The sequence below is a fragment of the Maniola jurtina genome, chromosome 28 (assembly GCF_905333055.1).
Source record: "Maniola jurtina chromosome 28, ilManJurt1.1, whole genome shotgun sequence".
In the NCBI taxonomy this organism is placed as follows: domain Eukaryota; kingdom Metazoa; phylum Arthropoda; class Insecta; order Lepidoptera; family Nymphalidae; genus Maniola; species Maniola jurtina.
In genome coordinates this window covers 1,118,411-1,131,154 of record NC_060056.1, presented here as the reverse complement: position 1 = coordinate 1,131,154, position 12,744 = coordinate 1,118,411, and the positions used below count along the sequence as shown (strand labels likewise).

Below are 12,744 nucleotides of genomic sequence, written 5' to 3'. Positions count from 1 at the left end.
GGCGTTTGCTGGCGCGCGTGCTGTGCTTGTTTGGAGTGTTTTTTTTTTGTTAAGAGTGGCTGGTTTTTGTGTTAGTTGGTGTTTTTTGGTGGTGGAACTGACTGGGAAGCGCTCTGAGGGGGCGCCGCGCGTATGTCGGCGGGCGCCGGCGCAGACGGAGTCCATACTTGTATAAATTCAATAACTTGAAAATATCACAAACTTGACATTGGCTAATCAGAGTAAAGCCAGATTTAAAGAAAAAAAAAAAAGATAGAACACATTTTACAGTCACATTCTACAAGAATAAAGTCTCCCTCTGATATGAGAGTTAATATTGCACAGGACCGATACTAGTGAAAAGCCACATTCCTTTAGTAGTTAGGTATCACACTGACGAGAAACCCTTTTCTTGTAAGCAATTCACGCGTTGATAGCAAGCTTACAAGAAAAAGGCCTTCCTCTAGGATGAGTCCATTTTTTACCCGACTGCGGCAAAGCCAAAAGGAAGGGGTTTGATTTTAGCAGTCTATGTATGTATGTACGTGGGTATGTCTGTTTGTATCCAAATTCTGAGTTCATAAATATAAATCTACAACAACATTAAAATATGTATTACTATAATATTTCAGCGTTTATTAAGACGGCCGCAGTCGGGTTTTATCTTGTTTCGTACAGTATTTAGTTTCACTGTTTCCAAAACTTTTATTCACATAATCTTTCTTTAACAGTTAGGTTTTCTCAAAGTTTCAAATTTCAGATTGGTGTTTATATTTGGGTTGTTAGTTGCTCAGGAATCAGGACTCACACCTGTGAAAAGCCTTTTTCTTGTAAGCGTTTATAGACGCATTGATAGCAAGCTTGCAAGAAAAAGGCCTCCCACTAGGATGAGTCCATTTTGTCGTAGAATATTTACTTTCACTACCAAAACTAGTATTTTGACTGGTCGTTTACTAAGATAAATGACAAAATTTTTCACAAATTCTTTCTTTGCCAGGCAGAGGGCATTTGGTATTAAGTTTTAAGTTCATCGACATGGTGTAAATTTCACAGATTGGTGTTAATATTTGGGTTGTCAGTTGCCTAAGTCTTACACTTGTGAAAAGCCTTTTTCTTGTAAGCATTTATAGACGCGTTGATAGCAAGCTTGCAAGGGACTTCGTCTGTGGTGGCGTTTGCTGGCGTGCGTGTTGTGTTTTTTTGGAGTGTTTTTTTTGTTAAAACTGACTGGAAAGCGCTCTAAGGGGGTGCCGTGCGTGTGTCGGCGAGCGCCGGCACAGACGGGGTCCATACTTGTATAGTTTAACTAACTTGTTACAAATAACTACAAACTTGACATTGGTTAATCTTTGTAAAGCCAGAAGAGAGAAAGAAAAAAAGCTTGCAAGAAAAAGACCTCCCTCTAGGATGAGTCCATTTTTTCGTAGAATTTATTTACTATCACTGCTTCCATTTTTTGTCTTGTCGTTTATTCACAAAAGAATTCTTAACCCGGCAGGGCGCATTTGTTTTTTAAGTAAGTTATAAGTTACATTAAGTTGTAAGTTCATTCAAGGTAGTGTGAATTTCACAGATAGGTGTTTATATTTGGTTTAAGAGAACCAGAGGTAAATTATTTGACGATTCAAAAGCACTTGTAAAAGTTTATTTGAATAAAAATCTATTCTATTCTATTCTATTTTGTTAGTTACTTAGGTCTCATATTGGAGAGAAACCCTTTTCTTGTAAGTATTTAAGACGCGTTGATAGCAAGCTTGCAAGTAAAAGAAAAGATTTTTTTTGTTGCTACAAAGTATAAAATACATGTCATAAACATTAAAGTAAATAGAAAAATATTCTTACATTTGGGAACAGTACACAGAAAAATATAGAAATGTACGTCTGTCGTGTCCGTCAACAAAATCTACAGGGTACTTCCCGTTGACCTAGAATCCTGAGAGGCAGGTAGGTAGGTCTTATAGCACAAGTAAAGGAAAAAACCGGCCAAGTGCTAGTCAGGCTCGCGCACTGAGGGTTCCGTACTCGGGTATTTTATCCAACATTTTAAACGGTAAATCAAAAACTATTATATGTACATAAAAATAAATAAAAATCTGTTTTGGAATATAAAGGTAAAGCCCTTTCATATGATACCCCACTTACTTACAAAAATTGAAATTTTTTATTAATGATGTAACCACAAATTCTTGGTTTTCAGATTTATTTCTTTACTTGTGCTATAAGACCTACCTACCCGCCAAATTTCATGATTCTAGGTCAACAGGAAGTACCCTATAGGTTTTCTTGACAGACACAACGGACAGACAGACAACAAAGTGATCCTATTAGGGTTCTGTTTTTCTTTTTGAGGTACAGAACCCTAAAAAAGGAAGGTGGAATGAGGTCAAACAGCTCTTCAGAGCACTCCCCATTATAAAGGCGATACAAAATGCAAAGAGAGCTTACATCTCTGATTTTGATTGGCTGATCAGGACTCAGACGGGAGAGAAACCTTATTCTTGTAAGCATTCAAAGCCATCTTGCAAGAATAAGGTTCCTCTTCAGTACAAGTCCAAGAGTTGGTTGTTGAGGCCTGTTTGGTAGAATGTCTTCAAGAGTTGGTTGTTGAGGCCTGTTTGGTAGAATGTCTTCTTGATTGCTGAAATAAAATATGATAACTCTCCCGTACGGTCTTCATTTTCAAGTATATGGTCACACGCTCAAACTACTTTAGACTACTCTCAAAAAATCAGAGTTCCTACTGCACCTTTTAAAAAACCAAATTTTCAGATGAAGTTATAAACTATACAAGTACTAGCCGATGCCCGCGACTTCGTCCGCGTGGATTTATGTTTAACGAAATCCCGTGGGAACTCTTTGATTTTCCGGGATAAAAAGTAGCCTATGTGCTAATCCAGGATATTATCTATCTCCATTCCAAACAGCCAAATCCGTCCAGTAGTTTTTGCGTGAAGGAGTAACAAACATACAGACACACAGACACACACACACATACAAACTTTCACCTTTATAATATTAGTGTGAAGTGTGATATATATTATAATAGTTGTTGTAGTATAATTACATATCTATAATAATTAATTAAGGTTCTCTACCTTAAATTAAGACCAGGGTATTGCTAAAATATACACGCGGATCATAACAGAAATGTACAAAAACAGTATGACAGTGTAAATTAAAAATTTATAACACCCCGACAAGTGAAGGTTACAGTAACTAGAAAAGAGCTGATAACTTTCAAACGGCTGAACCGATTTTCTTGGATTATAGCTAAGAACACTCTCGATCAAGCCACCTTTTAAACAAAAAAACTAAATTAAAATTGGTTCATTAGTTTAAGAGCTACGATGCCACTGACAGATACACACTTCAAACTTATAACACCCCTCTTTTTGGGTCGGGGTTAAAAATACAACTTGAGCAGCCGGGAAGAGTTTAGGATCCTTGTAGGCATGAAATAAGGTGACCATTATCACCAAAGCTGTATCAGCTCTGCGGTACTTAAATGTACATTCAGAAGCCTTATTTGGGACAATAAGGTTTAAAGTTTAAAGATAAATGGAGAAAAACTGAATCACCTGTTTGCAGATGATTTGATCCTATTATGAAATAATGCACAATGACTCCAGATCAAGATAGAACAATTAGGCACAGAAAGTGAAAAGGTTATATTATGTATGAATAGACTTAGACAAAACCGTAATATGGCAAACACGCGGTTGCTTGAGCAGCTGTATAGTCGCTTACAATTTAAGTGTTTTGGTAGAGCGTAGCTCATGCGACCGCAATCATATTAAAGCCGGTACAGCCTATGCATGGCCGACTATTTTACCTATTAAATTTAATCCAATACGAAAATAAATTTCTACGCCGATATCTGTTAACGTTAATTATTCAAGAAAATGCGACACTCACAGCAATACAATATAGAAAAAAGGCGATTTTGGTACAGCGTGGGGCCAATTCAGGAAAAATGACATTAATCAATGTTATGTAAATCGACACGAAATGCATACTCGATAAGGGTAATTGAAACAGATTTGAGAGCGTTTTTATATGTATACTCACATACCTCACGGAACACTGCATCTCCATAAAACTTACTAAATATTTATTGAAATGATAATTGTTAAAATACCGCACGCTGCCATGCACCAAGGGAGGTTATGTTAAAAATTAAAAATAGATATAAGCACAGCGCATGCCACGCCAGTTGCCAGTTGCCACACAAGCACACGCAAGCACACGCTACCGGTCAGTCATTTTTTTTTTTAAATGGACTTACAACCATAGAGTAGGATAATATTCTTATTGGTTGATGATGTTGATTTTATCCCTTTCAGGAAAGGCAAAGGTCGTAGACCGTAGTAGATTGGATTTCTGCATTATTTCTTTTTTTCCCCCCTCTCTCATATGGCTTTACAAAGATAAGCTAATGTCAAGTTTGTAGTTATTTGTAACAAGTTAGTCAAACTATACAAGTATGGACCCCGTCTGCACAGATCACTTACCGTCTGTGCCGGCGCTCGCCGACACACGCACGGCACCCCCTTAGAGCGCTTTCCAGTCAGTTTTAACAACAAAAAAAAAAAACACTCCAAAAAGGCAGAGCACGCTCGCCAGCTAACACCAACACAGACGAAGTCCTGCATGATTTCTTTTATGCTCCATGATAGCCGGCCGGTTAGTATGACGGGTATACATACTCGCTCTGCGCTCAAAGTGTATTCACACCAAGATTTATTTGGCACCTTTTATTCAGAAATCTTAATGACTCGACTGGCCACTTTTCAGTTGCGCCAAAAAATCTTAGCATCATATTTCTTCAGCAAGAGTCTACTAATTAGGAGTACTTGAAGCAAGAAAATCGGGACGAGCACAAACCAAACCGGAGTGTGTACAAGGCGTGTGTCTAAGTAAGGCGCCCAGTGTGTACAGTCGGCATTATTTTTAATCCATTTTTTTCTTAATGTTGGTACTATACTGTGTGCTTACATGATTGGTTTATAAGCAATTATACGTATTGGCGGGAAAAACTAATAAATTTTACACAATTCGGCGGGAAAGTTAACTCAGGATTGTCGTCTGTGAGCGTGAAAGTGAAATAAAAAGTTGAAACGAGAGCTACAAAGGCGTTAAAGGTAAGATTTTCGTAATTTTTCAATGAGTTATTCACGGATAGTGTAGAAACATAACATTATTAGTTCAGAATAGTTCCAAACTTCTAATGAAAATATCCATGAATGTTATATGGACGTCCGATGTCATTTATGGCGGTGTTGCTTTCTACTGTATGTGTAAACTGGTAGATAGAAAAGTATATATGAAGTACGCATATAAGGAACATAGACTGTTAAATAATATTTTATTGCAGTTTTTATTATATTACTTATTTTATTATATTATATTGCAGTAGTGAGGATGTCTCGCGACCTGCGCAAACAGCCGCGCGTCAGTTACGCTGAGCTAGAGCCGCCGGCCGCGGACGAGTATGTGTGTGAGTATGAGTACCTATAATAACTCCACCTCTAGACCGAAATACAGCCACGGCAGTCAATCTCCACAGAGATTAGACATCTGCGCGAAAGATAATGTGTTTTAGTAATTTCCTTGTAGGTACCTATACAGGGTGTTACCAGAAAGTCCAGAAACGCTAGGAAAAACGAAAACAGGTGGTAGCTTACTGATGATTACTGATAAGTGATAGGATACCATAAAAAAACTACGATAAATAAATTAAAATTCCTGTATTATTATAATAATAATATAATATAAGTAATTATAATAAAACACCTGACTGAAGCTAGAGGTCAACGAACGTTCCATAAATAGGTTAATTGAAGTCAATGCCGCGTCGTATGTGGGCCATTGACCCGATTTTTGCACGCTATACAATGCCGGTTTGAAAAATTGGTTACATATTTGAAAAATTGGATTTTTAAAAATACGGTTATGTAAGATAGGCAAATGGTTATTGGCATTGGATTATGATAAGGTAGTATAATAATAACGCTAAGTTTTTGCTAGCGTTCTGGCTTAAACACCCTGTATAATTGTTTCTAAAAAGATAGATTAGTTTGAACCAGAGACAATTTAAATAAGGTAATTGCAGCTATTACCGACCCCTTGCCCATTATTACAATTTACATGTTTTGCGTTTCTACGATATTTTATGTTATGAGTATTGATTTAGCAAAATACTTAAAACTGTTAAATCTTTTTGATCGAGAGAGAGGGGAACGCCCTACCGGCATCATGTTTTCCCCTCCACTTTTAATATGAGTACCTTCAAATCAAGAGTATAGGTATCTTCTAGGCAAGTGTATTCCATTTTAGGCTACATCATCACTTGCTAGCAGGTCTGATAACAGCGAAGCGCTAGTCTAGAATAAAACTAGAGTAAACCAATATGGTAGCTAAGTGTGAATACTAGTGTGGTGTTGCAGTGTGCACGGAATGCCGCGACTACGTGTACGAGTACTGCTCCATACACGGCCCGCTGCTTGTAGTGCCCGACGACCAGGTAGGCCAACCCTTCAAGCACAACCAACATCCTCCGACTTATCGCTGGCCCACTACTGAGTACGGGTCTTGACACGGTGCCAGCCACATTACACTAGCGCCACTCATTTAATCCTTCAAACACAACCAACATCCTCCGACTTATCGCTGGCCCACTACTGAGTACGGGTCTTGACACGGTGCCAGCCACATTACACTAGCGCCACTCATTTAATCCTTCAAACACAACCAACATCCTCCGACTTATCGCTGGCCCACTACTGAGTACGGGTCTTGACACGGTGCCAGCCACATTACACTAGCGCCACTCATTTAATCCTTCAAACACAACCAACATCCTCCGACTTATCGCTGGCCCACTACTGAGTACGGGTCTTGACACGGTGCCAGCCACATTACACTAGCGCCACTCATTTAATCCTTCAAACACAACCAACATCCTCCGACTTATCGCTGGCCCACTACTGAGTACGGGTCTTGACACGGTGCCAGCCACATTACACTAGCGCCACTCATTTAATCCTTCAAACACAACCAACATCCTCCGACTTATCGCTGGCCCACTACTGAGTACGGGTCTTGACACGGTGCCAGCCACATTACACTAGCGCCACTCATTTAATCCTTCAAACACAACCAACATCCTCCGACTTATCGCTGGCCCACTACTGAGTACGGGTCTTGACACGGTGCCAGCCACATTACACTAGAGCCACTCACTTAATCCTTCAAACACAGCCAACATCCTCCGACTTATCGCTGGCCCACTACTGAGTACGGGTCTCGACACGGTGCCAGCCATATTACACTAGCGCCACTCATTTAATCCTTCAAACACAACCAACATCCTCCGACTTATCGCTGGCCCACTACTGAGTACGGGTCTCGACACGGTGCCAGCCACTTACACTAGCACCACTCACTTAATCCTTCAAATACAACCACTATCCTCCGACTTATCGCTGGCCCACTACTGAGTACGGGTCTCGACACGGTGCCAGCCATATTACACTAGCGCCACTCACTTAATCCTTCAAATACAACCAACATCCTCCGACTTATAGAATAGAATAGTATATATTTTTATTCAAATAAACTTTTACAAGTGCTTTTGAATCGTCAAAATAATTTACCACTGGTTTGGAATGCCGTTCCTACTGAGAAGAACTTCTATAAACACTTTTTGAGTTATTTATCACCAAAAAATATTGAAAATCTTCTTTTTTTAAGTGTGTTAAAAAGTAAGCTATAACTACCTGGCTATAAAGAATGATAGTAACAGGTAAACAGTCGAGGTAAGCGAGTACCGTTTCACCTTTAGTGGCGCGCCTGCCTGTAGTGAACTCTGTACCCAGCGCTAGGGCTGAGATCTATAGAGCGCACTTTGACTTTGCTTAGACTTAAGTTTCAGTTAAAACGAGACAGATTTATGCCAGTGATATAACTCTGTCTCGTTTTAACAGTGTCCTAAGTCTAAACTAAAACAAAGTGCGCTCCATAAATCTCAGACTCAGGTTGAAATCTATAGAGCGCACTTTGACTTTGCTTAGACTTAAGTTTCAGTAAAACGAGACAGGTTTATGCCAGTGATATAACACTGTCTCGTTTTAACAGTGTCTTAAGTGTAAGCTAAGTCAAAGTGGGCTGGCTCTATACTCGTAAATCTCAGTCTAAGCGTGTCGCACTGGTTGTCAGGTGCCGGCGCCGGCGCGCTGCCCGGCCGGAGTGCCCCGCGCTGCGCTTACCATCCCGCACGCCTTCCTGCACCTCGCGCGCTCCGGCATCCCAGGTTCCACTCCCCACCAACCAACTCTATTTACTCACACACTTATTTATTTCATTTCCTATCCTTTTCATGTAAGACCTATTCATTCTAGACCATTAGTTTTGTCAAAAATCGCATCAAATAAAAAATTCTCATCGATCGCCTAGTTAGTATAATAATTATGTATAATAATCTATCAAATCATTCTTATAAAGATGTAGATAGGTATACAGGGTGTTTGGTAATTAGTATATAATGACGACACGTACCCATGCTACTTTGATCTGATAAATACAATGCTGAAGTAAAGTGACCAAATAAAATTAAAAAAAATTCCATACAAATGTTTTTTTTTATGTCCAAGTTTTCATGGCCCTAACGTGCCCTAACTCACTGAGATCGTTGGTCTTTGCCTATCTAAAGATGGCCATGGGTTCGAAAATAAAAATATTATGTACCTAGCTTTATACATCTTATATTGTTAGTGGCTTCAAAATGTTTTGTTCACAATAAGATTCTCTCGAGCACCTATTTTTTACTTAATAATTATGTTATTGTAAAAACTAAGTAAGTTATATTTAAGATTTACCAAGTGTTAATTGGTAAAGTCCAAACTGTGATAATAATTATACTTCGGACTTGCGCCAGTGCTAGGTAAATCTTTGGTTTAATACCTAGTTAACCAAAGCAATTAACGTTTAGTTTCTTTTAATGTTCTACTCCTGAAGTGCTCCGTCATCCCTTCATTCAGCTTCACCTACCTAACTTGATTTTCTCTTCCTTTAATGAGCTTCTGCTTGTAGGACAGACAAGTTTGCGTGAAGTCGGGGTACTCGGATTTCAATCTGATTTGATTTTTTAGACTATATATAAAAATTAAGATTTACAGAGTGAATTCTGATAAAAGACCGAAATTAACGACTATTACAGAACATTTCGGCCTTAATCTTAGGTTTAAATACCGATAAGTAATTCAGGCCTTAACAGACTTAGGTTAAACTGATTTGAAAATTTTGAACGCAACTCCGTACCGTCCTGTAGGAGCTGGTGTGGGAGTGTTCAGTTCGCTGGCGTTGCCCAGTGGGGTGCGCTTCGGCCCCTACCGCGGCGTGCGGGCCAAGGCGGCCACCTCCTTGTATTGCTGGCAGGTAACCCACACTCCATACTATGTATCCCGCAAATTACTGAACAGAATATACGTATTTTCAAATCTACTTATCTGTAAAATAAAGATATTTTCCTGGAATAAAAATATCCCGAGTGTCATGCAATATTGTTTGTATAGATATACGATCGTAACGGCAAACGCTCGCACGTAATAGACGCCGAAGACGAGAACAATTCCAACTGGATGCGCTATGTGAACTGCTCGCGACATTGGTGCGAGCAGAACCTGCTCGCTTACCAGTACAGGGGCGAGCTGTATTACAGGTTTTGTATATCCTCCATACAAACTTTTCTTTTTTTTTTAATTGAATAGGTAGGTACTCTTGGTACTAAAATTAGAATTTTATGCCACTTTTCAAATAATCATGTTATGTAATTTTCACTCATTTAGTGTGTTTCTCACTAATTTTAAAGAAAAATACCCATTTCAGGACGATCAAAGCAATTCCCCGTTTCACGGAGCTGCTGGTGTTCTACGGCGCGCAGTTCGCGAACATGCTGCGCGTCGACTTACGCGCCTACAACCGCCCCAACGAGTACGCGCAGAAATTCGGTACCTAAACATTATCTTCAATTTCATCATAAATTACTAGCTTATGCCCGCGACTTCGTCCGCGTAGACTACACTTTTAAACTCCTATTTTACCCCCTAGGGTTTGAAATTCCAAAAATCCTTAGCGGATGTGTACGTCATAATAGCTACCTGCATGCCCAGCCCGATCGCTCAAGTAGTTTGAGCTGTGCATTGATAGATACCAGCCAGCCAGTCAGTCAGTCAGCCTTCCCTTTTGAATATTTAGACGCAGACTTAGGGCATGTTTCACAACCGCCCGATAAACTTTATCTTGACGTCATTGTAGCCTCAATAGCTCAACGGTTATAAGAGCAGACTGAAAACCGAAAGGTCGGAGGTCCAAACCCCATCGGTTGCACTATTGTCGGGCCCACTCCAAGCACAAGCTTAACGCTTAGTTGGAGGGCAAAGGCGAATGTTAGTCATGATTAAAATGACTAGTTAATATTCTTTTGTTTTAATTTTTTTGTTTCCCCAGATTTTCAGATTCTTCGATAAATTTTTGCTAGTGTTATGGTTACAGCCTGCACAGATTTGTTGTACTATAGATATTTTCTAAATAAAAACTGCTATCGAGGCTCACACTTTTTTTTAAAAAAGATTCTACTGTACTGTATAGTATTTTAGTAGATAAGACTACTTATTTCTTAAAATATGAATTGTATCATTAAATTGATCTTTCGTTACAGGAGCTCCTCCCAAGAAAACTGCGAAGACCCTAAAAGAGACACCACATACCGTATCTTCCAAGGAAGTTGAACCTAAATTAAATCAAACCAAACGAGTAAACAGTAACAATAAAGAAAACCAACAAAAATGCGAAAAGAAATCAGATGAACCAAAAGTTAAGAAACCTAAAAAATCTTCCATCAAAAAATACGTACCGCCGATAAAAAAGACTAAAGAAACTTCAAATGAACCAAATATTCCAAATAACGAAAACATCGAAGCCTTTAAAAATACTTCTAGTGACAAACAGAATGATGTAGACGAACTTTACCACTGGGTAAAGAAAGCTAAACACACGCAACCAACTACAACAAATACAGAAAACATAGATGCGAATAATAATTCACAAACCGATACAAAACAGATCAATATAAAAGTAACCGAAAATTTCCTTCAAAGCGATCTACTTTGTGATATATGCAATTATAAAACACAGTCACAAAAATCTTTGAAGCTTCACTTGATTTTACACACACAGGACAAAAATGTATTGAAGTGTAGCTATTGTGGATATATGACTAAGGAAAAATGTAACTTAATTAGACACTTGAAAAGCCACACGGGTGATAAACCATTTTCGTGCAAGGCTTGTGATTCCAAATTTACACAGAGCGGTTACTTAAAAGATCACATGAGAACTCACACGGGGGAAAAACCATTTTCGTGCAAGGTTTGTGATTCCCAATTTACACAGAGCGGTAGCTTAAAAATACACATGAGAACTCATACGGGGGAAAAACCCTTTTCATGTAAGGTGTGCAATTACAAATGTATACAAAGCAGTACCTTAAAAAGACACATGAGAACTCATACGGGGGAAAAACCCTTTTCATGTAAGGTGTGCAATTATAAATCCACACGTAGCAGTACCTTAAAAACACACATGAAAACACAACACTCTGGTGAGAAATATGTTGAAACGCTATAAATGTTCACATAGCAGCAATACACACACATTCAAGAACTCACATTGATGAGAATATATTAATTTAATTTATTTATTTTTGCTTTATTCTTCTCAAATATGCCGAGAAGGCAATTTTTTTATGTTTTTTTATGATGTTTTTATGTATGTTTTCTATTATTTTCGTTACATTAAGAGGGGTCTCTCCGTCACTCGCTCCATACAAACGTAGTTCGTCTCTCATTGTCCAAACTTGGGAACTAATATCTCTGTGGTTTTCCAGATTTCCGTTAAAATATTCGGTTTCAAAGTTACGCGGTCTTAAAAATTCACATACAAATCTTTGAGCCCCTGTAATTTTAAAACTACATATTTTTAGCAAAATGTAAGACACCACAGGCACAGATATTAGTTTCTAGAATATGTGTGCAAAATTTCATGACCTTTGGTTGCTTAATATTCAAAAGAAATTGAGACTACGATTGTATGGAGTAAGTGACGGAGAGAGCGCTGTTAAGTTTGGCCTCACAAAAAGCAAAGTTGTAATGCAATGTGAGCGCTTCAATACAGCCCCTTGTCTTACAAATGGACACGCATACATTCAGTGTGATCTCCCATACTGCTTTCTTTGTACTTTGCGTGTGCAGACCTTAATTTATGAAACATTTTTTTTTATTACACTTTATCATAGATATACAAGAGTTAGGGTTGGCGCACATATGGCAGAGCGCGGCGGAGCGCAGCGCAGAGCATGCCCGCGAAGTTTTCTAATCGCTTGACACATTACGCGAATTTCTACCAGAGAATGCGCGAGCACGCGCGGGACTGCGTGCGGATGCACAATTGATTTTAGATATTATTTCAATGAGGACAATGTCCGACACTGAGAATAATATTTTGACTGTGAAAAATGCTCTGCGCTGCGCTCCGCCATATGTGCGCCAGCCCTTAGTGATAAAAGTATCTAAGAGTGAAATAAATTTTAATCTAAATAAAATAAATTAAATCTAAAAGGACAACCGAAACCACTGTGATTTTTTTTTGTTCTTTACAGTTCTGAATTCTTTTTTAAGTTAAACATGTCATTAGTCTTAGTTAGTAGTA

General features: G+C 38.7%; 1 protein-coding gene across 1 annotated transcript; it reads left to right on the top strand.

Moving 5' to 3' along the window:
• Positions 1-4,668: 4,668 nt before the first annotated feature.
• LOC123879293 (histone-lysine N-methyltransferase PRDM9-like) lies at positions 4,669-11,979 on the top strand. The gene is made up of 8 exons (XM_045926937.1): positions 4,669-4,675; positions 5,393-5,476; positions 6,426-6,502; positions 8,197-8,290; positions 9,308-9,414; positions 9,552-9,697; positions 9,865-9,986; positions 10,697-11,979. Exons 1-8 carry the CDS (start codon positions 4,669-4,671, stop codon positions 11,662-11,664), a joined length of 1,605 nt encoding a protein of 534 aa, XP_045782893.1. The 3' UTR covers positions 11,665-11,979.
• Positions 11,980-12,744: the final 765 nt, after the last annotated feature.

What these genes read in the sequence shown, in the direction of transcription:
- LOC123879293 (XM_045926937.1), top strand. An exon ending in TTGTAGTGCCCGACGACCAG is followed by an intron (nt 6,503 to 8,196) that starts GTAGGCCAACCC and finishes ACTGGTTGTCAG; the next exon opens with GTGCCGGCGCCGGCGCGCTG. An exon ending in CGCGCGCTCCGGCATCCCAG is followed by an intron (nt 8,291 to 9,307) that starts GTTCCACTCCCC and finishes ACCGTCCTGTAG; the next exon opens with GAGCTGGTGTGGGAGTGTTC.